Source organism: Callospermophilus lateralis, chromosome 5, assembly GCF_048772815.1.
Source record: "Callospermophilus lateralis isolate mCalLat2 chromosome 5, mCalLat2.hap1, whole genome shotgun sequence".
NCBI lineage: Eukaryota > Metazoa > Chordata > Mammalia > Rodentia > Sciuridae > Callospermophilus > Callospermophilus lateralis.
Window position 1 is genome coordinate 106,431,152 of NC_135309.1, and position 24,878 is coordinate 106,456,029.

Here is a 24,878-nt window from a genome sequence, read left to right on the forward strand (position 1 = left end):
ATACAGGAGATTGAATCTATGGCCTTGCCCAAGTACTCTAACACTGAACTACATACTCTTGCTAGGTTGCCCAGGCTGGCCTCAAGCTATTGATCCCCCTGCCTCAGCCTCTAGAGTAGCTAGGATGACCAATGTGCACCACTTACATGACCTGTCTTCCTTCTTTTATTCTAGAAAGAGTTGTCCTTCCTCTTCTCCAAGGCTAAGACTTTCATTTATAATCTTCTTTTAAAATGGCATTGGGAAGGCTGGGTGTAATGGTGGATGCCTATAATTCTAGTGACTTGGGAGGCTGAGGCAGGAGGATTGCAAGTTCGAGGCCAACTTCAGCAACGTAGCAAGACCCTACACAACTTAGTGAGACCCTGTATCAAAAAAATAAAAAAGGGCTGGGGTTATGGCTCTGTGATTAAGTGCCTCTGGTATCAAAAAATAAAAATTAAAAATAGGATTGGGAATTGAACTGAGGGGCTGGGCACACATTGTACCACTGAGGTATAATCCCAGCCTTGCCACTTAGAATTTTCATACCAGCCCCTCCTGTTGGCTTCATTGTTTATCCCCCTTCTCTCTGTTACTTTAATATGTTCTCATCTGCTTAATCTTTTTCTCACTGCTAGCAGTCATGTTGATATACTCTTTCTTTAAAGGAAAAAGAAAGAGCACCAAACATGAGGACAAAAGACCTTTTTTAGCTGTTGCTGTTCTTAGAGCTTCTCTCCCTCCCTGGATCACTAGCCTTGTTAAGCAGGGGCCATGGGCCAGTGTTTTCATGCCTGATGACTTGCTCTCCCCTTCAACCTCAGTGCCCTCAGAGGGGCCCACTGAGCTAGAGACCTCATCCTCACAACACCGTCTCTTGATACTGTCCTTTGTTCCTTTCCTAAAAATCTCCTCTGACTTCATGCCACTGGGGTTCCCTTATTTTCCCACCGTCTCTACTTAATTCTTCCAACCTCCCCTAAGAACCTGTCCTCATCCTCACAATTTAATAAACTCTCAAGTTTTACCTGTCATCTCCATGACCTTCCTCTGGTCCTGCCTCCCTCTGCATCTCTAAACCTCAGGGGTTCCGCAGTCCCTGTAGATTTCCCACTAATGCCTTATTGTAAAATGATGTAATATGGGCTCTGTCCCCAGTCCTTGGCACAGAGCTCCTAAAATCCGTGTAATTGCCCGGGTGGTAGGAGAACCTCTTGTTCCCTTGTTTGGCCTCTGCCCCCTGCCCTCTTCTAAAGGCAGGACTCCTTAGATAAGGGTGCAGGAGAATCTTTCATTCTAACATTTGGTCTTTGGTCCTAATTCCTGATGCAGAGCTTCTACGTGCTCTGGGATTTCCTGAGTAATAGGAACATCTTTTGTTCTAATGAGATGGACTCTTGGTGGAGTCTGGTCACCAAATGCCCCCAGTCGTGATCATAAGCTTGGAAATTTCTGCTTTAACTTCCGTTCTCTGAAGAGGAGACAGGGACTGATAGCAGAGTTAAAGACTGATCATACTTGAATGATGAAGCCTCCACAAAAATCCCTGACCCAAGAGGTTTGGTGAGCTTCTGAGTTGGTGAACGTTTCCAAGTTTTGGAGAGTAGTGTGCCTGACTGCACGGGAATAGGAACTCCTAAGCCTGAGACCCTTCCAAACCTCGATATGTATCTTCATCTGGCCATTCATACTTGTTTCTCTAAGTGCTGTGAGCCACTCTAGCAAATCAACTGAAACCAAGGAGGGAGTAGTAGGAACCCCAATTTATAGTCATTTGGTCAGAAGTATAGTTGACCTCCTGGTACTTGTCATTGGAGTCCCAAGTGGTGGCTCTCTTGTGGTACTAAGCCTTTAACCTGTGGAATTTGATCCTCTCTCCAGAGTGTCAGAACTGAATTGAAGTAGAAGATACCCAGCTGGTGTCCATGGGAGAACTGATTGCTGGGTGCATGAGGACCGAGCCCCCAATCTAGTGACAGAAGTGTTGAGTGACTGTGTAAGAGAGCAAGGGTTTGTTTTTTCCTATATCTTTTCAGACTTGTGCTCAAACTAAACATTAAACACATCAAGTTCCCCTATTAATTTGTTCTTTCCCTGTGTCCTGCGCCTGTCTGTGGTAGGTACCAACTTCTTGAGTTTTCCCTACGATTGCAACTTGTCATCTTTGACTCTTTCCTCTGCTTTCCCCTCCTACTTACACTTTTTTGGTTCAAAATATTTTTCTGATTTTTCTAATCCCCAGCAGTTTCATTTATCTCTTCTATCTAGATAGATCCTGAATAATTTCTCCTACTAATTTCTTGAAATTAGAACAATATCAAATTAATTTTTATAGCCTCATCCATTTTCTTAAGCTAGTGCCTACTTGATATTTATTAAAAGATGAATCTGTATAATTGTTAAAGTGGTATTGGACATATTGAGTGATTCTCTTTCTTATATTTAGTGTTTGTTTTGTTATTAACTTTGACTTACATGGACTGATAAAAAACATTTAAAAATACCTTATTATATAAATCAATTATTTGTAACTCACTAAGGCTTGGATACAGTTTGTCCCCCAAAAGTTCATGTGCTGAAGCTTGTCCCCAGTGTAATGTACTGAGGTGGTAGATCTTTAAGAGGTGGGGCCTACAGGTAGTTAGGTCATGAAAGCACTGCCATTGGAAAGGATTGATGTTGGTATTTGGAGTGGGTTGATTCCTGTGAGAATAGTTGGTTGTAAAAGAGTGAACCAGGGAGCTGGTGTTAGCTCATTGGTAGAGCACTTGCCTAGCATGTGTGAGGCCCTGGGTTCGATCCTCACCACCACATAAAGATAAAGATAAAGAAAGAAAGAAATTGTATTAATCTATAACTACAATAAACAAATAAACAAACAAACAAATAAATAAATAAATAAAATTTAAAAAAGAGTGAACCAGGACCCTCTTCATCTTGCACATACTTCTGCCATGATGACATCTGCTGTCTTGTGGTACATTTAGAAGGTGCTTTTCAGAGGTCAAACAGATGGTACTGCCTCATCTTGGACTTTCAGTCTGAAAACTGTAAGCCAGATAATCATCTTTTCTGTAAAAAGTACCCAGCCTCAGGTATTGTGTTGTAATAACACAAAACAGACTAATACATGATTCCAGTTATGTTATATATATATTTTGATAGTGATAATGAACTTCAGTAGTCAAATTCCATTTTGTTTCCTCCCTAAGATTGGTTTTTTTATTTAATTTTATTAACCTTGCCTATTGTAAATCCATTTATCCATTTATTTCTAAGAAGAAAAAGTAGGCCCAAATCTCCATCATGTCAGCTTAGGAACTGAATTACTCAACAAGACTCCTAAAGTGCAAGAAGTAAAATAAAGAACCAATAAATGGGATGGTATTAAACCAAAAAGCTACTTCACAGCAAAGGAAGCAATCAAGAATGTGAAGAGAGAGCCTATAGAATAGAAGAAAATCTTTACCACCTGCACTTTAGATAGAGCACTAATCTCCAGGATATATAAAGAACTCAAAAAACTTAACACACACAAAAACCCCAAATAACCCAATCAGTAAATGGGCTAAGGAACTGAACAAACACTTCACAGAAGAAGAAATATGAATGGTCAACAAATATAGGAAAAAATGTTCAACATCAGTAGCAATTAGAGAAATGCAAATCAAAACTACACTGAGATTTCATCTCACTCCAGTCAGAATGGCAATTATCAAGAACACAAGTAATAATAAATGTTGACCAGGATGTGGGGGGAAAAGTTCACTCATACATTACCAGTGGCACTGCAGATTGGTGAAATCACTCTAGAAAACTGTGTGGAGATTCCTCAGAAAACTTGGAACCAAAAAATGGAACCACCATTTGACCCACCTATCCCACTCCTTGATTTATACCCCAAGAACTTAAAATAGCATTACTATAGTGATGCAGTCATGTTTCTGTTATTTCCTGTATCTTTGCAGTCTAAAAATGTGGGCAGTTTTCTGCAGACCTTCCAGGTTATCACTTTATTTTTGCTCTCAAGGAGAAAAAACAGTTGCCCTAAGTACTCACATGTGAAGTACTCCCTCTCCTTTCGTGTTTTCTTCTTGCAGGGTGAGTCTTCAGACCCTGTCTGCTCTTGGGATTTAAAGACCTGGGATGCTTGTGTTGGTCTCTCATGGAGTCTCACATCTTCCTGAGGCTCCTTTGGGGGGCCTTCTCCACATCATGACCCAGTGCCCTAGTGGTTTTCTGAATGTGCTGCTTTTGTTTTCCCAGTGTGGTTTCCATGTTGCTAGCTTTTGAAGCAGAAAATTTATAATCTCCTTCAGGAGTGGGATCTTCATATTTGCTTTCTTGAGACCTCATGTTATAATGAATCTTTATAACTAACTGATAGTCCAGTTTGCTGTAGATTGATCTTGGTTATGGCATAGCTGTTCTGATCCTTGTTTTACTGTAAGACTTACCACATTACATCAGCAGCAGGTATTTTTGCTTTTGCTAACAAATCGTTTCTTCTGAAATAGGCCTTCTTTGTTTAGCCACATTTGCAGTTTCTCGGGCCTTTCATTTTTTTGTTTTCTTTGTGTTTCTGTGTATTTTCTCTTCTTGGAGATATACTTAAAATTATTCTAATGGGCTCCTCCTTCCTTGTTATCTTACCTTCCTCTCTTCCTTCTTCCTTTCCTCTTGGCTTAGCTCATTAGTTTTGAAGTTCAGATTTCTTTTTTTTTTTTTTTTGGATTGGATATTTAACCCAGAGACACTTTACCACTGAGCTATATGTCCTTTTAGTATGTATGTATGTATGTATGTATGTATGTATGTATCTATCTATCTATTATCATTTTGTACCAGGGATGGAACTCAGGAGTGCTTAACCTCTAAGCTATATTCCCAGCCCTTTATAATTTTTATTTTGAGATAGGCTCTTGCTAAGTTGCTTAGGGCCTTACAAAGTTGTTGAGGCTGGGTTTGAATTCATGATCCACCTACCTCGGTCTCCCAAGCTGCTGGAATTACAGGCATTTGCCACTGTACCCAGCTTAGTTTTTATTTTGAGATAAGGTCTAAGTTGTTGAGGCTAGCCTCCAACTTGTGGTCCCCTATCTCAGCCTCCCATATCTTCTTTTTTTATTTTGTTTCAGACCTGAGTAATCGTTTTGAGGGACTTAATATGATCTCATTATTTTCCAACCAGGTTTAATGGCACATGCTGGTAATCCCAGGCAGGAGGATTGCAAGTTGGAGGCTATAATGGGCAACTTAAACTCTGTCTCAAAAAAAAAAAAGGGGGGGGGTGGGTGGGAAGGGTGGCTGGGGATGTGGCTTAGTGATAAAGAGCCTGCCCACAATGTCTGAGGCCCTGGGTTCCATCCCTGGGACAACCAAAAACAAGAGAAAAAAATAGCATTTTAACCTATTTTAAAGATGGGTAGAGTTTGAGAGAGAGGAAATCAGTCAGATTACATTGAGGCTCTGTAATAAAAAGACTGAGGGATAAACAGAATGTTCTGGGTCGGATGGACTTTTTGCATTCTGTCTACATTTCAAACCTATCCATTTGGAACAGATAAGCTTGAGTCCTGCAGAACTGGCAGTGTTGGGTTAGGATAGTTGTTAATGTTTTTATTCTGAACAACTGTTGCATTGAGATATGCATTTTGTGACTTTTATTTTTCATGGTCTTTCTTTAGGTAGAGGCAGGGGAAAATGTGATTCAGGTAGTATTTGCTTTCTACAATTACTTTTAATTGAAAAAGAAGTTAAGACAAGAGATTTAAAAGAAAATATATCATTGCTTTTATTCTTTTTTCCTTTCTACACATCACAGATAAGAGATAGGAAAACAACATTGTTACATTTTTAATAGCTTTTCTGTAAAGCAGTTGGAACCCTCTCCCCCCTGCCAAGTTATATTACATTTATCACAGTATTTCTTGAACTAGAGAGTCATCTACAATTTTGCTGTGGGAGAATAGAGGTCCAGAGTTCACACAGCTTTTCAGAATCAGGTATAAAACCTCTTGACTCCTGTCAAGACCCTTGCCACAGGGCATCCTGCTGATGTGCAGTATTTAATTCATTTGGTGCAATGAGAACCAGTGTCTGTTTGTTGAGGCAAGACCTGGAAGGGTAACAAAATTTTGTTTGAAGTTTTCCCAGATGATTGCCTCTGTTTTGTAGCATCTCATTTCCTTCTACTCAGAAATTTTGCTTGTGGAAGTGATCACAAGGTTTGTTCTTATCAATTTTCTCAGCTTCCTTCTGCTTTCTTGCTTATGATTCAGATATTGGAATCACCTTGGACCTTTTTGCCCAAGAGATCTTAGGATCTCTTGGTTTGTCCCTGTGGCAGAGCAGGCCTCCTTCTCTGGTGACTGGAAAGACTATATCCTCTGAGTTGGATTCTTTGGAGTTTGCCTTTGCCCTGATACACATTGGCACAATGCCTGGGTTGTACCTCCAGTAGAGCCAACTATTTAGCTCTGAGTGTGGTCAGAGAAGTTTATGGTCACTCGGGTTATATCCTTTTAATTCTTAGTGGAGAATGCAGCAGCATTTATTTCTGGGGTTCCAGACCCTTTATCCAGGGAGCTTTGTCCATTGTGGCCTCATGGAAGCTCGTTGTTGGACCACAGTGAATTTGGGCCATGAGAAGTTGTCAGTATTGTCTAGGCCTGGGACCCCTGTGCTCTGTGAGCTGGATAAGCTGGAATTCTTCTTGTGCACATCCATTCTGTCCTCTTTTGTGGTGAGTGAATTAAAATTAAATGATAAGAAAAGATTGTGTAACAGTGACTAGTCATTGGCTGGTGACTTCTTTTTATCTGTGTTCTCTTATTTAAGTTTTATTTCTTCTATCAGCATTTGCCCAAACAATATTAAAATTTTGCCTATTAAATACTTGTAACTAGAATGGCCTCTCTTATTGATGAAAACATTTGATAATTTTGATTCCTGTGTACTTAGTAACTCTAGCTCTTATTTTTAAATATTTTATAGCAGCTCTATTAAGATACCATATAATTCATCCATTTAGCATGTTAAAATTCAGTCATTTTTAGGCTATCATGGAATTGAATTAAGTTTAGAATATTTTTATCTCCATATTAGTAGTCACTCCCCACTTCTGCCGAGTCCCCCAGCCCTAGGCAGCCTCTAATCTACTTTGCTCTGTGAATTTGACTATTCTGAACATTTCATATAAATGAAATCAGAGAATAAAGTGGTGTGACTGGTTTTTTCACTTAAGATTTATCCATGTCTTGCTTTTGGTTTTTCTGAACCATGGATGAAACTTCAACTTATGAATTTGGGGGGCACAAATATCCATTCTGTAGCAGATGGTGTGGTGGCATTTTGACAAAGGAATCCCTCCTTTTCTCCTCCACCCCCGTCCTTGTCTTTGAATACTTGCTGACAGTTGCTATTCTTTCCTCTCCTTTGCTCTCTAGTTGTTTTCATGGAATCTGCTACGCCTGTTTAGTTCTTTAGGTCTTATTTTTGAAAACTGTTCCCTTTTAGATCCTTACATCATTATGACTCTTCTCTAAGTTCCTGCATTTTTTTCTTTTGCATGCTAAAGTAGTTTGAACTGAACCTGGTGTTTTAGTACAAAGAACAACGTGATAAGGTGAAATTGTGTCCTTTACTTTCTGCAGAACCTTAAAAATGAAAAAGCCCATAACATTTCAAACATTCAGAAAGTGTACAGAGGGCTGGGGCTGTAGCTCAGTGGTAGAGTGTTTGCCTAGCATGCATGAGGCACTGTTTCGATCCTCAGCACCACATAAAAATAAACAAATAAAATAAAGGTATTCTGTCCATCTACAACTACAAAAAAAAATTTTAAAAAAGAAAGTACAGAAAATAATAAAACAGAACACTCATGTGTGCACCACCCCAATTTATTGTGTTGACATTTCATTTTGTTATTTTTGCTTCAGATTTTAACAAGTATTTAGCAAATGTATTTTTAAAATGCATTTTAAAAATGTATTTATCCATAATTCACTTACTACTCAAAATGTTGTACTGATGGGCATGTTGATTATTTGTATCTTTTTGCTATTTATAAACATGGGTAAAATGAATATTTCCTTGTGTGCTTGGTATGTAACAGAGATAGACTTTAAAACAAACTTCTGGGTGGTGACAAGCAAAACAATAAGTGATAAACTCCTCTATAATATGTTGAGAAGTGAGTCTTACAGCCTCTTTTAATAACATACAGGAAAAGCTTTAGTTAAGGAAAAATGCTTTATTTTTGTGATGGCCATTTAGATGAAAAACGTTAAATTGTCCTACTTTCATTTTTGGTTTAGTAATAATATGGCATACTGTTTCAAAACATACTTGCATGACTATAAGGCAAAATAATGGAATACTGGAATTAGTAGCAAAAATTGTTTTTATACTATAATTTTGAAACAATCTGTTATAGACATCGTTTTTTAAAATGTTTCTTAGTTATAAATGGACACAATATCTTTGTTTATTTATTTTTATGTGGTGCTGAGAATTGAACCCAGTGTCTCACGTGTGTGAGGCAAGCACTCTGCCACTAAGCTACAACCCCAGCCGCAAAGAGCTCTTTTCTTTGGTGATATTTCTATTTCTGTGCAGGGATAATGCCAAACCAGAACTTATTATTATTTGTGTCATACTAAAATTCAAGCAAGAATTTTTTACATCCCTTTTAAATTTTCCATTGAAAAAACATATAAGAGGGCCTGGAGTTATGGCTCAGCGGTAGGGGACTCGCCTAGCACGTGCAAGGTCCAGCCATGATCCCCAGGTGGGCCCTGAACTTCTGGGATCAGTGATCTTCTTACCTTAGCCTCCTAAGTGGCTGGGAATACAGGCATGCATCACCATATTTGGCTTTTAAGCAAGATTTTGAAAACAATGGTAACATCAGTTTTATATTTAGAAAATATCATTTTTGGGGTGACACAATATTAATAACACTCATTTGAAGAATTGTTTCAGTATTCCTGTGAGATAAGTGATGGTTATATAGAGGATTTATTTAAACTGGGTGTCACATGGGTTTCTTGTTTTCATTAATTGTTTAGTCCATTCTTCTCTCTGACCAGGAGATTGTCCATATATTTTGAGAAGTATGATATAAGCCCTTTAAAATGTTTTATTGATTGATTGGTGATACTAGGGATTGAACTAAGGGCTCTTTACCACTGAGCTATATCTCTATCCCTTTTATTTTTTATTTTGAGATAGGGTCTTGCTAAGTTGCTCAGGCTAGCCTGACCTTCAAGATGTTTTGATAAAAAGTCTGGAAACTATTCCAAACATTGAGAGGATTTAATTTTTCAAACAAAGTTCAGGGATTAGCTAGTAATATCCCCTGGTTTGTGAGACTGTAGGTCAAACACCACATAATTCAGTGCTTGCGCTGCATCTCACGATGGTTTTATGCTTCCATTCCAGATAGCAGTGGTCATGGGTTCCTGTACAGCAGGAGGTGCTTATGTGCCTGCAATGGCAGATGAAAACATCATTGTACGCAAGCAGGGTACAATTTTCTTGGCAGGACCCCCTTTGGTAAGAATATGAACTCGACTGAAGTATATATGACATAAAATATACCACTTAACTGTGTTTTTTGGTTTGTTTTTTGGTACTGGAGACTGAACCCAAAGGATCTTTACCATTGAGCCACATCCCTGGCCCTTTTTAAAATGTTTAATTATTGAGACAGGGTCCCATTAAGTTACTGAGCACAACTTTGAACTTGTGATCCTTCTGCTTCAGCCTCCTGAGTTGCTGGGAATATAGGCATGTGTCACTGCATCTGACTTAAATATATTTTGATGGTTTAAAAAATATTATGGTAATATATATATATTTCATAAAATATATCATCTTAAGTGTACAATTCTGTGGCATTAAGTATATTCATATTATTGTGCAGCCATCAGCCTACCCATCTCTAGAACTTTTTTATCTTCCCCACTGAAAGCCATCAGACACTAACTCCTATTCTTCCCAGCTCTACCTCCTTGGCAACCACCACTTTCCTATCTGTCTCTGGATGTAGCTACTCTAGGTACCTTACATGTAAGTAGAATCATACAGTATTTGTCCTTTTATGAAAAGTTCACTTTGCATAATGTCCTTTTATGAATAGTTCACTTTGCATAATATCTCTGTTGTAGCAAATGTCAGTATTACATTTCTTTTAAAGGCTGAAAAACATTTCATTGTATGTGTATACCATATTTTGTTTATCCATCACCTGTTGACATTTGGGATACAATTTTGGACTATTATGACTAATACTACTATGAAGATGGGTATACACATATCTGAGTTCTTGCCTTCATTTCTTTTGTGTATATATAACTGGAAGTGGATTGCTGGGTTATATGGTATTCTGTATTCACTCTTTTTAAGAATCACTTCATTCTTTTTTTTTTTTTTGTAACTTTATTTTATTTATTTATTTATATGGTGGTGAGGATTGAACCCAGTGCCTTACAGGTGCTAGGCAAGTGCTCTACCACTGAGCCACAATCTCAGCCCCACTTCTTTTTTTTTTTTTTTGACTGAATGACATTCCAGTGTATGGTTATGCTGCACTTTGTTTATTCATTTATCAGTTGATGGACATTTAGGTTGTCTCTTTTTTTTTTTTGGACATTATGAATAAGGGTGCTGGGAACATTCATGTACACATTTTTATTGGGCATGTTTTCATTTTCTTGGCATATACGTAGCAGAATTGCTGGGTCATTTGATAATCATGTTTGACATTTTGAGGAACTGCCAACCTATCCAAAACATGTTTTACCTTCCCACCAGCAGTGCATGAGGGTTCTGATTTCTCCACATCCTCACCAACATTTGTATTTGTGTGTCGGTCTGATTGTAGCCATCCTGGAGGGAGTAAAGTAGTACCTCATTTTGGTTTTGATTAGCGTTTGCCTAATGGCTCATGATATTGAGCATCTTTTCATGTACTTATTGTCCAGTTTGTATATTTGGAGACATGTCTATTCAGATATTTTGCTCATTTTATAATTGGGCTATTTGTCTTTATTGGGCTGTAAAAATTCCTACATTCTCTTGATACAATTCCCTTATCAGATATATGATTTGCAAATAGTTTTTCTCATTCTGTGGGCCTTTTGCTGTCTTGATGATGTCCTTCTTTGAAACACAAAATTTTTAAATTTTGATGAAGTTCAACTTATGTTTTTTTCCTTTTGTCACTTATATTTTTGGTTTCATATCCAAAAAAGCTTTGCCTAACCCAAGGTCATGAAGATTTATTCTTTTGTTTTCTTTTGAGAGTTTTATAATTTTAGTTCATACATTTAGGTCCTGATCCCTTTAGGGATAGTGTGAGGTAAGGCTTAAGGAAGGGGTCCAGCAGTGCTTTACAAGTGGATATGCAGTTGTCCCAGCATCACTTGTAGATAGGACTGTCCTTTTCTCTGCATTTAGTGATCATGGCTGAAGAAATGAACTGATTCTTTCTTCTAGCTCATCTTTACTATTTTTCAATTCAGTAACAAATTGAGAATTGTTAAGTTAAGCAAGGTGCTCACATACAGTATATTAACTTTTGTATAAAATGGGGGAAATATACATTATATGCTTACACAAGCATTAAAATTCTGTAAAAGATACAATAAGTATAGAGTAGAGGAAACAGGATGGGAGAATGGCCTTTGACTTTTGAATTTATGACCTATTAGAAAGGTTTTTCAAAGATTAAAAAAAAATAAGAGCAAGTTAGAATACCCGTGAGAGGTCTTAATTTTTATTGCTAGCAACCTTTATGAACTACTGGTGGAGCCAGCTATATAATTTGTAGACACTGGTACAAAATGAAAAATATGGGACTGCTTTTTCAAAAGTAGGAAAAAAAAACCAAACATTAAGGGTACTAAAGTATGAACCATTTCCCTTTCTTCTATGTTCCCTTTCTTCTGTGGTCCTAAATTATAGTCATGGTTTTTTCTTTAAATTTACTTTTTTTTTCCCTTCTTGGTACCAGGGATTAAACCCATGGGCTCTCAATCATTGGGTCACATCCCCCTTTTTATTTTTTATTTTGAGACAGGGTCTTGCTAAATTGCTCAGGGCCTTGCTAAGTTGCTGAGGCTGGCTTTGAACTTGCAATCCTCCTGTCTCAGCCTCCTGAGCTGCTGGGTTTATAGGCATGCTCCACTGTGCCCAGCCTCAATTTACTTTCTAATATTATGCTCCCTCTGGCATAAGAACTTCCTTTCCCATGCTTCTCTGCTTCCAGTGGGCCATCCCATCCCACAGAAGACACTATTCTCAACAGATGTGCAGCCTCCATGCCCAGGATGTGCTTGTTGCCTAGATCAAGAGAGGATAGGAGGTTAGCTTCCACCTCCCACCCTGTTCCCTGCTGTAGACCACACCTCCATAATGCAGCTCAGGACAGTGACTGTCTTGTGGTGCTTCATCTTGAGACACAGATTCTCCCTGCACCTTCTCTGCACCCACTTGAGGCACATGCCGCAACAATTGTTAGGTGGGCATGGGGAAGAGGAGGTGGGCCCAGGTACAGGTCAGGAGGAAGCACAGAGCTAAACTCATCTCAGGAAGATGGCAAAGGCAGATCAGGAAAGAACTGAGACTCCAAACCCCAACATATGTGCCCCATTGTCCTCTCAGATGTCACTTACAAAACACATATTCAAAGATTAAGAATTTTAAAGATTGCTGGGTGGTGGCATGTACCTATTGTCCCAGCACTTGGGAGGCTGAAGCAGGAGGCTCTCTTAAGCCCAAAATTCTAGACCAGCCTGAGCAAGTTAGCAAGATTCTGTTTCAAAACAAATCAGAACAAGAATTTGCAAGATTAAGAATGCAGAAATTAAGAATTTCAAGAGGGTGACCATAGAGCATTAAACCCCAATCACAGGACCCTGCTGAGAGTGAAGCCCTGTTCAGCCTTACTGGCCATCCACCCAGGATGACTGGATTTTGTCTCTGATGCTTTTCCTCACCTCTGCTTGGGCTGACTGCACATCAGTGACTTGGTGGTGCATTCTTTGCTTTGTCGTATTTCAGTCACATAGTGATCCTAGACTTGAATGATTAGTACACCTTCTAACAAAATACCCCACAATATAAGAAAAATCCAATGCTATGCGATAGGTAAAAAGAGGAATGTTGTCAAGCAAGTTATAAAACTATATTATACACACGGTGGAATATTATTCAGGCACACATAAAAAAGTGAAGTTTTGACATATTACAACATAGCTGGTTCTCGTAAACATCATGTTAGACAAAAAAGGGCACATATTAAATGATGCTACTTGTGTGAAATATTTAGAATAGGTAAATTCATAGACACAAGAAGGATCAGTGTTGCCAAGGACTGGGAGCAGGGTGGGAGGGGGAGAGACTACTGATGTGGATGGATTGATGAAATGATCTGGAACTAGATATTGGGGACAGTTGCAGAATCTTGGGAATATGTGCAAAGCTACTGAATTGAATGCTTTTGTGCAAAATGCTGAATTTTATGATATGTGTATTATATTTTAAAAAGTAAGTTTATCACTTCAAAAAGTCAAAGAATCATCTTTGGTTTTGGAATATGAATACAAATTTATTAAAAAGAGTATGTTAAGGAGTTCATGCTTGCTGGGCATGGTGGCACATGCCTGTAATCCCATTGGCTCGGGAGGCTGAGGCAGGAGGATTATGAGTTCAAAGCCAGCCTCAGCGAAAGCAAGGCACTAAGCAACTCAGACCCTGTCTCTAAATAAAATACAGAATAGGGCTGGGGATGTGGCTCAGTGGTTGAATGTCCCTGAATTCAATTCCTGGCACACACACACACAAAAAAAGTTTATGCTTTTGGGGGCTGGGGTTTTAACTCAGTGGTAGAGTGCTTGCCTAGCATGTGTGAGGCATCACATGCAAAAATAAGCAAATAAAATAAAGGCATGCAGAGCTGGGAATGTGGCTCAGTGGTAGAGCGCTTGCCTAGCACGGGCAGGACCTGGGTTTGATTCTCAGCACCACATAAAAAATAAAGACGTTGTGTTGTGTCCATCTACAAAAAAGATATTCATTCTCTCTCTCTCTCTCTCTCTCTCTCTCAAAAAAAAAAAAAAATGCATGCTGTCCATCTACAACTAGAAAAAAGTTTTTTTAAAAAAGTTCATGCTTTGATCTAGTGTATTTCCCAAGTGATAGTGTTAATTTTTTATAAAATTATAAAAAATTTTATAAAAATTATTTTTTATAAAATTATGGAAGATAAGGTAAGCTGAATGATTGCCATTTTAAAAGTAATTAAAGTCTCAAGGTTTTATTCAAAATGCTGGCAATTATTATTCCTTAACACTCTCATGCTGAATGTAATAGCTGTCATGGATTAACAGAAGAAGAAAATGCAAAGTTTATCTCTGTAGAGTTGTTCTGTATCATTTACTTTCTATTAATAGTTATTACTTTTCATTAGAAAATGAGTAAAGAAATTTGAAAACGTCTACTGGAAATATAGGCAGCATCTTAATAACTGGAGTAAAGTGTCTGTTCTTTGGATTCAGATTTTTGTGTCAGAAAGAAGCAGCTCAAACAGCCAGAGAAGCCTCAAGTCCTCTAAAACTGAACCTCCCTCGGTGGTCTGACTGCCTTTGGAAGCCCATGGTTAGGGGAGGGAAAAAAAAAAAAAAAAAAGCAGGCACCCCATCCACTCGAGAGTTCTCAATTCTGACCCCTGCAGACTGTGGAAAAAAGGCTCTGCAGTTTCACGGTGTGACATTCAGGTGCTGTTACTTTGAGTAGCTGAGAGTGATTGGAACAAGGGGATAGTAATGAGCTTTAGAAGGAGCTTTTTGTTCTCCTGTCTTGTTTCTTTTCTGAACTTGTTATTTAGTAGAACAAGCTGTTTTAATTTTCTCCAACTTTTATCATCTTTGCACTTACCACAGTATCAAACATGTTGTGGGTGTTCAATGAATATTAACTGATGACAAATCCTTGTTTTTTTTTCAGTTGATATTAGTCAGATATTTAAAAATAAATATAGTATATCTGTTGTTTATTCCTTTTTACAACTTTAAATATCCAGACACCTCTTATAATTAGTTATTGTCTGGACTGAATGCTATTGTACACTGAAATTTTTGGAAAGAAGAGAACCAATAATTGGTTTCTGGGGGTGGAATAATTGGAGTTGGAAATTTTAATTATTTCTCCCTGTGGAAAGATATTTAAGACAGAACTTTTGATGTGGTGAATGATAGATAAGTCATTTCTATGCTGTATTTTAGGTTAACGTTCATTATTCTAATAAAAACCTTTCCTATGTGAAAAAGAAGAAACAAATTAATCAACCCAAAGACGTAGGAATCAATATATAATTCCTGAGGGATCAGCTTGGCATTTAGCATTAAACAATTTTTCTCTCTTTTTCCTGTTGCAATTTCTTAGGCTTAATTGAGTCATTCTTGATTTATTACTTGAGGTTTCTTTCTTTTTGGTCACATCTACTAGAGCTTAGATTTAGGTACTTTTGGAGACTTTTTCTCCCTGCCTTAAATGTAGAATACAGAATTGGTGGTAATAACTGGAATTTTACAGCCTAGTAATCAAGTATTTGAAGACAAAAAAATCATGGTCCTGCCCCCAAAGAATACTCAATGATGACAGATTTGTGCAAATTTCTGAAACCCAGTCTGGCAAGAGTCTGACGTTTAATTCTGTGGACCACAGAGAGACAGGCATTACTCTGTTAAGTCCATGGGTGTCATTCACCTTGTGGAGGTCTGCGTGGGTCAGGGAAGAGGTATGGAGCAAGCAACTGGAGGTGGGTCTCACAGGCTAAGGAAATTAACACAATAGGTGAGAGGAGAAGGGATCCCAGGCAGTGGGAGGAGTGTGCACAGACTCAGGCTTTCCAGTGTGTTGAGGCAGCGAGCATCATGGAGGGGGAGGTATGAGCCTTCCATCAGAATCCCCTGGGCCCAAGTCAGACTCCATTGCTTTCACAGGGGCTGTGGGAATGTTCTTGATGAGGTTGGGTTCTGAGTTTTCATCTGGAAATTAGAGATGACCTCTTGGTTTGCTAGTAAATGAAATGAGAACACTTAGTTCTTCATCTCTGTGGAAGAGTGTAAATGTGGTCAGGTTAGGAGATGAACTCATTAGGAAAGCATTTTGTATCTCCAGTGGATCAGTCACTGTTGATTTTTATCCTTGTAGGTTAAAGCGGCTACTGGTGAAGAGGTGTCTGCTGAGGATCTTGGAGGTGCTGATCTTCATTGCAGGTGAAACAGGAATGGTTGTTTCCTTTTAGGATTGATTGTCATTTTGTTTATTTAACAGAGCTTTTACATTATTATTGTTATTATTAATTAATTTATTATTATCATTATTTACCAGTATTAAGCTTGCCAGACCAAACTAATTTAATTGTTCCCAGTCAACTGTTCTGGGATCAATTCTTTGGATTACAGTTGCATTTTGGAATGCAATTCTACATACATTGCATTGAATGCAAGTTGAGCATCAGCTTTTTCATTATAGCTGAGAAGGGTTGTAGAGACAGGTTTCTTGTGTATTTTAACAAACACCCTCAGAGTGCCTTTATTTTACAGGTGAGATTGAGGGGGTTGGTGATACAGGACAGGAAAGTGGGGTGATAAAGATAAGTGTAAGAGGACCATATCAGGGGCTAGGATAGCAGGATCAAGTTCTCCTTTAGGATCTGAGAAGTTAGAGATACTTGGAGACATCCACATAGAGATTGCTGGGCAGGCAGTTGGCTGTAAGAGTCTGGAGGCGAGATCAGGACTGGAGATTTTTATTTGGGGATCATCTGCACAGAGGTGGAATTTAAAACCTTTGGATTAGGCGAGCTCACCTCATCATGAATGCAAACAGAGAAGAAGGCCCAGCACCATGTCCTCAATGGCAAGCAGATCTGATCACCAAGTTGACTGGCCTGGCAGGTGTAGTAAGCTTCCCTTTGCTCTGCCATATCATAGACCCAGGAGGCTGTGGGAAGAGGCCAGGTGAGAAGAGGGCAATGGTGGTAAGATTCCCCTTTCCTTTCAGACACCTGCTGTGCCTTTGAATAGCTGGTTAAAGGACCTTTGTTTTAGTTTTTTATTCATTCCTTTCACATGAAGCATTTATTGCGGATAGATTGATTGTATTGTTATGAGTAATAAAAAAAATTCCATCTCTAGTCCTTACCCTTCATGATTTATAATTTAATTAGGTACATAAGAGAAATGAATGAATTAATTAAAAATTACAAAATAAGTATACTAACATGCTTACAGTTTTAGGAAGAATGATTAAAGGAATGACTAGGGTGGAGTTGACAGTCTTTGAGAAAAGCTTGGCAGGTGAGGTGAGTGTTGTCAAATGGGAACAGAATCCTTGTTTATTAGGTAAGCAGCTGTGTGAGCATAGGTGCAGTGTGACCGTGCCTCTGTCCATTTACCCACCCTTGCAAGGAGATCAGCACGCGATTTCCCTGGCTGTGGTGCCTGTGCCAATCCGAGAGACTGGGATGCAGATAGAAAAGGGCGAGTTAGAAGCATAGTACAGAATGGACTAATGTTTGTAGGTACTTAATGAAAGGAAGGAGAGAGAGATGGTATTTGAGGACCATTCGTTTTTATAAATTTTAAAAAGCAAAGCTCTAGGCAGTGTATCAAATTAGGGATGAAGATTCTGCCCTTGTCTTGTATTCATCTGTTACAACCTTGTGACTTAGACAAACTACCTAGCCTCCTTGAGCCTCATTTACTTATGTGTAAGACGAAGATTTGAACGGTACCTACCTTATAGCAGTTTCTATTACTATAATTATTGTTGTTCATAATAATTCATTTAAAATATTTGGAAATGAATAGATGCTGATCACATTTAAAAAATCACATAAAATTATTAGTCACAAATTGCCTAGTCTCTTTGTCATTGTAAATACATTTTTTTTTTAGTTGTAGTTGGACACAATACCTTTATTTCACTTATTTATTTTTATGTGGTGCTGAGGATCGAATCCAGGATCTTGCACGTGCGAGGCGAGCACTCTACCGCTGAGCCACAACCCCAGCCCATAAATACATATTTATACCATTCTGATTACTTATCCATAAGAGCTAATTTGATTTAAAAAAAGGGACTTATAAGTAACTCATCAAAGATTTTCTTTTCCTGCTGTTTTGGTAAATATTAAGCAGTTTTTATTAGAAATCATTGTATTTTGAGTAAGTGGTTCCTTCTGTTTCTGTTTCTTACTGAATTATAGCAGTTAGCAGTCAGCAGTTATAACTGGTATCATGCATGAAGTATTTAAAATGATAGGATTAAGGGTTTGCTCATCAGTGGAGCACTTGCCTAGCATATATGAGGTCCTGAGGTTGATAGTTAGCATCAAAAAATAAATAAATAAAAGGTCACCTGTAAACTGTATATTAAAGAAACTGAAGGGTCTGCCACTTGAAGAGCATTGGAAGGCTATAAAGAGAGTAAATTTGGTCTCTACTCTTGTTTAGGAGTATCCAATCCAGAGGTAGAGTAATGTAACCCACCATGAGAGCCCAGCTCTGAGAAGGTCTCCCAAAGGTTGGACGGTGTCCTTAGGCAGGATGTTAAAACAGTGCAGCAGCATAGTCCTTAATCATAAAGTGAACCTAAATTCTATTTTCAGGGATATATTTTTTTGTCTGACTTTACAGAATTTTAAAAATACTTTATTAGAAAGTCATTGTACATCTGCATCTGAAAAAGCAAGGCATCTAGTTGGGACAGGACTAACTACCAGAGCAAGCCCAGACGTCATTCACTGCACTTGAAATTGAGCAGAAACTTCCATGGCTCTTACCACAGAGCTATTCCATCAATTTTCATTTTATCCATCTTCTGAGGGATAGTGTATCCAAACCTTTTTGTTACCTGTGACACTTACTCTCAGGGGTCGCTTGGTAAGAAGGGGCTCAGTAGTCTCCCAGAAATGAAAGACAATAGTTGGTGTCCTCATTAGAAGCTGAGCTAGTTACAAACATTTAATGCTGTCACCGCCTGCATGTGAAAGTGTGTATGTCCCATACAGTTGGTTTGAGGTACACGGAATGAACACTTAACAGAGGCCCTGGCCAGCAAGCAAGGCTCCAGGGTCTTGCAAAAAGTCAAGATTGGGAAATGGGAGGCCTGGGTTTCTGACACAGCTTCCCCCGTCCTCAGGCAAGTTATACGTCAGATTTTTTTATCTCTGTAAAACAAGATAATGCACTTTTTCCAGGGACATTATAAGAATAGAACAAGATTACATTTATTAAAATGTTTTGGAAGTAAAAGTGCAATTATGGGCTTAGATAACAGAAGGCATTTGGGGTGGAAGATATTTAATTCTGTTACTTTGCATTCTGGTTATTTTCATGTGCTTTACTCTATAGAAAATCTGGAGTCACTGACCACTATGCTTTGAATGATCATCATGCCCTTCACTTGACTAGAAAGGTTGTGAGGAGTCTGAATTATCAGAAGAAATTAGATGTGAGTAGGATGTGTTTTTCTTTCATTTTCCTGAAAAAAATTTTGGCGTATGCCGCCTGAATCATGTTTTCACAATTTTTCTTGATTTCTATAGGTTACCATTGAACCTTCTGAAGAGCCTTTATTTCCTGCTGATGAGATGTATGGAATAGTTGGTGCTAACCTCAAGCGGAATTTTGATATCCGAGAGGTATGAGAAAGCGGAACTGTAAGCTGTAAGCCATGCTGGCAGTCTCTGTGTCTTCAGAGCTGAAGTTTTGTTACAGGGTATTCATGCACCAGGACTGATGTGGCTCTTAATGAGGAGTAGTATACAGGAAAGATGTCTTTCCATGTGGTAGGTTTCACTGGTGCATACTCAAAGAGAGAGGGGGGAAAGTCTCTTAATGATTGGGAAGTTTTCCTTGCAGGAAAACAAGGCTTGGTTTGTTCATAGAACTCCGTATTCATGTGGATATTAGGAACTAGGTTGGGACAGTGTCACAATTTCCAACTGTTTCTTTTTGGTGTTCTTATTTTAGGATATGGACAAAATGTCAGTAAGTTGTTGGAAGGAAAAGGTACCCTTTTAAAGCAATATGACATTAGTGAGTAGTAAACTTGATTACAGTGGAAGATGTTGCTGTGGTTGCAGATTGCCAACATAGTGTTCTGTAATCTAGATTGACAATTTTAGTATTTGCATGAGCACATAAGCTTTTATGTTGTTCAATATCTGTAGCTAGCAAAATCATTTTTAAGCTAGGAAATTATCTTACTATCATATTCTATGTTAGGAAATTTAGTATTTTAAGTTACTTTTTCCCCTTGACTATAAAACAACAGTCATGTACTAGCTATAAAAAATGTAGAAAAGAAGAAAATAAATTTGCTTATAATTCCACCATCCAGAGAAAACAGCCAATATTTTGATGTTTTGACTTCATGTGTGTATACAGTTGGCTCCCTGTATCCATGGATTCTGTATTTGTGGTTCTGCATCCTTGTATTCAACCAACTTCAGACTGAAAATATTTTAAAAAATAACATCTGTTTTGTACACGTACAGATTTCTTAGCATAATAACTATTTACATAGCATTTGCATTGTATTAAGTTTTATAAGTAATCTAGAGATGATTTAAAGTATATGGGAGGGTATGTGTAGGTTATATGCAAATACTGTGACATTTTACATAGGAACTTGAGCATCTGTGGATTTTGATAAGAGGGCCTAGAACTAGCCCCTCATGGATTATGAGGGATGGCTGTATACATTTTTATATGGTTGAAATTTATTTGTGTATGTGTTTAATTTTTTAAATTCTGCTTTTCCAGTTTAGATTGTAAGCACTTCCTCTTGACCTTAAAAGTTCTTCATCAAGCATTTTCTGTGGTTAGGTCCTAATCCCTATAATAGTACTTGGCAACATGGTAGGCATTCAGCCAATGTTTTTTGAATGAGTTGATGAGTGTAATATTCCATTGTATAGACTATTTTATTTGAGCAAAGCCTTACTATTACTAAAGGGCCTTACATTTTGGAATTTTATAAAGCTTCAACTGGCACTTCTCTTTAGCAAGGTAGCTTTGTTAACTGTAAGTTTTAGAATTAGGTCTTTAGTTTGACTTTTAATTATGCCTAGGCACAGAGAACATAGTACTTGGAATCTAATGTGCTTGAGAACCCAGTTGTTCCAGACAACCAAGTTTCTAGATGACTGAGAAGTTATCCTTTTTTAGCACAACCTTTTCTTCCTTTATTCAGTATGTGTTCTGTGCACATGTTGTTTCAGACATCAGGATTCAGAAGTGAACAAAAGAAGAGTCATGCTTTTGTGAGGCTTCATTTTAATGGAAATCTTATAAAAAAAGATAAACTCTTGCCTTCTTAAATGACCTGGGTTTCTAGATTTTGCTGCTACATGCTCGTCATAATTTATCACATTTTTCTATATTAACAAGCCTTGTTCAGAGGTTTTGGCAGTGTATGGAGCCATGGATGGCACTGGAATCTAAGTCTAAAGACCTGACTTCTAGCTCATGTTCCCCTAGTTAGAAGTAGTGGGATTTAACCTGAGTATCAGTTTCTGCTTCTAGAAATGTGATAGTACCACGTTGTCTATTCCTAAAGTTTCAATTCTTATGAAGATAATATATTTTATATGAGAGGATATTGTTAATTGTAAAGTAAATATGAGGTAGTGTTATACTAAGTGACCCTAAATTGCTGTGCCCTTTGAGCAGCTTCATCTTCGTGTGGGCGGTAGTTATGTGTTGATGGCTTGTTAAAAGTTTCAGTTTTGGAGGTCATAGAACCTAAAACAGATAACTGTTATATTCCCATATTTAGGAAAAGAACTAAAAAACAGTTTAAAGTAAGCTCTTACCTTATGCAGAAAAAGATGTTAGGAAGCATTCCCTCATTTTTCAACCCTTGCATCTTATTAGAAAAAGCTTTGATTGATGTGGTAAGCCAGAAAAGGGAAGTATGAACTATATAGAAAATAATATATCATCTAAAACAGTTTCTGAAGAAGTTCGGGTATGCTTCATGTTTAGGACTCTTGTGGGTGTGCTTGTGTGTGTGTGTGTTTGCTGCTGGGGATTAAATTCGGGGCCTCACAAGTACTAAGCATGTGCTCTACTGAAATAGTCCTGATGAGCTTCAAGGATCAACTCCTTAGTAATTTCTGCTTCCTTTAGATTTATTTATTTTTATTTTTATTTTTTTTTTTTGAGTTTTTAAATTTTTTTTATTTGTTCTTTTTAGTTATACATGACAGTAGAATGTATTTTGACATATCATATATACATGGAGTATAACTTCCCATTCTTGTGGTTTTACATGATGTGGGGTTACACTGGTCATGTATTCGTTCATATATGAACATAGGAAAATGATGTCCAATTCATTCTACTGTCTTTCCTATTCCCATTCCCCCTCCCTTCCCCCCAATTCTTCCCTGTCCAATCCGGTGAACCTCCCCTTCTCCCTCCCCTCCTTGTTGATCATCTTTTTTTTTTTTTTTTTTAATTAATTTTTATTGTAGGTTGTTCAAAACATTACATAGTTCTTGATATATCATATTTCACACTTTGATTCAAGTGGGATATGAGCTCCCATTTTTACCCCATATACAGATTGCAGAATCACTTCAGTTGCACAACCATTGATTTACATATTGCCATTCTGAAGTTTGTTGTATTCTGTGCCTTTCCTATCCTCTACTATCCCCCCTCCCCCCTCCCCTCCCCTCTTCTCTCTCTACCCCCTCTACTGTAATTCATTTACAGTAATTCATTTCTCCCCCTTATATTTTCCCTCCTTTCCCCTCACTTCCTCTTGTATGTAATTTTGTATACCCCTGAGGGTCTCCTTCCATTTACATGCAATTTCCCTTCTCTCTTCCTTTCCCTCCCACCCCTCATCCCTGATTAATGTTAATCTTCTTCTCATGCTCTTCGTCCCTACTCTGTTCTTAGTTACTCTCCTTATATCAAAGAAGACATTTGGCATTTGTTTTTAAGGGATTGGCTAGCTTCACTTAGCATAATCTGCTCTAATGCCATCCATTTCCCTCCAAATTCTATGATTTTGTCATTTCTTAATGCAGAGTAATACTCCATTGTGTATAAATGCCACATTTTTTTTATCCATTCGTCTATTGAAGGGCATCTAGGTTGGTTCCACAGTCTTGCTATTGTGAATTGTGCTGCCAGAACATGGATGTAGCAGTGTCCCTATAGTGTGCTCTTTTTAGGTCTTTGGGGAATAGACCGAGTAGTGGAATAGCTGGATCAAATGGTGGTTCCATTCCCAGCTTTCCAAGAAATCTCCATACTGCTTTCCAAATTGGCCGCACCAATTTGCAGTCCCACCAGCAATGTACAAGAGTACCCTTTTCCCCACATCCTCGCCAGCACTTGTTGCTGTTTGACTTCCTAATGGCTGCCAATCTTACTGGAGTGAGATGGTATCTTAGGGTGGTTTTGATTTGCATTTCTCTGACTGCTAGAGATGGTGAGCATTTTTTCATATACTTGTTGATTGATTGTATGTCCTCCTCTGAGAAGTGTCTGTTCAGGTCCTTGGCCCATTTGTTGATTGGGTTATTCGTTATCTCATTGTCTAATTTTTTTAGTTCTTTGTATATTCTGGATATTAGGGCTCTGTCTGAAGTGTGAGGAGTAAAGATTTGTTCCCAGGACGTAGGCTCCCTATTTACCTGTCTTATTGTTTCTTTTGCTGAGAAAAAACTTTTTAGTTTGAGTAAGTCCCATTTGTTGATTCTAGTTATTAACTGTTGTGCTATGGGTGTCCTATTGAGGAATTTGGAGCCCGACCCCACAGTATGTAGATCATAGCCAACTTTTTCTTCTATCAGACGCCATGTCTCTGATTTGATATCAAGTTCCTTGATCCACTTTGAGTTAACTTTTGTGCATGGCGAGAGAAAGGGATTCAGTTTCATTTTGTTGCATATGGATTTCCAGTTTTCCCAACACCATTTGTTGAAGATGCTATCCTTCTTCCATTGCATGTTTTTAGCCCCTTTATCAAATATAAGATAGTTGTAGTTTTGTGGATTGGTTTCTGTGTCCTCTATTCTGTACCATTGGTCCACCTGCCTGTTTTGGTACCAGTACCATGCTGTTTTTGTTACTATTGCTCTGTAGTATAGTTTGAAGTCTGGTATTGCTATACCGCCTGATTCACATTTCCTGCTTAGAATTGTTTTTGCTATTCTGGGTCTTTTATTTTTCCATATGAATTTCATGATTGCTTTCTCTATTTCTACAAGAAATGCCGTTGGGATTTTGATTGGCATTGCATTAAACCTATAGAGAACTTTTGGTAATATCGCCATTTTGATGATGTTACTTCTACCTATCCATGAACAGGGTATATTTTTCCATCTTCTAAGATCTTCTTCTATTTCTCTCTTTAGGGTTCTGTAGTTTTCATTGTATAAGTCTTTCACCTCTTTTGTTAGGTTGATTCCCAAGTATTTTATTTTCTTTGAGGATATTGTGAATGGGGTGGTTGTCCTCATTTCCATTTCAGAGGATTTGTCGCTGATATACAGGAATGCCTTTGATTTATGCGTGTTGATTTTATAGCCTGCCACTTTGCTGAATTCATTTATTAGCTCTAATAGTTTCTTTGTAGACCCTTTTGGGTCTGCTAGGTATAGAATCATGTCATCTGCAAATAGTGATAATTTGAGTTCTTCTTTTCCTATTTTTATGCCTTGAATTTTTTTCGTCTGTCTAATTGCTCTGGCCAGTGATTCGAGAACTATGTTGAACAGAAGTGGTGAGAGAGGGCATCCCTGTCTTGTTCCAGATTTTAGAGGGAATGCCTTCAGTTTTTCTCCATTCAGA

The 24,878-nt window shown here is 38.1% G+C and overlaps 1 protein-coding gene across 2 annotated transcripts in view; it reads left to right on the forward strand.

Moving 5' to 3' along the window:
* The window catches only part of Mccc2 (methylcrotonyl-CoA carboxylase subunit 2), an 83,636-nt gene that overhangs the window by 34,031 nt on the left and 24,727 nt on the right, over positions 1–24,878 (forward strand). For both annotated transcript variants that reach the window (XM_076857129.2, XM_076857130.2), the window contains exons 7-10: positions 9,427–9,540; positions 16,204–16,268; positions 19,413–19,512; positions 19,607–19,702. In XM_076857129.2, coding sequence (XP_076713244.1) covers positions 9,427–9,540; positions 16,204–16,268; positions 19,413–19,512; positions 19,607–19,702 — 375 coding nt within the window. The remainder of the gene's footprint in view (positions 1–9,426; positions 9,541–16,203; positions 16,269–19,412; positions 19,513–19,606; positions 19,703–24,878) is intronic.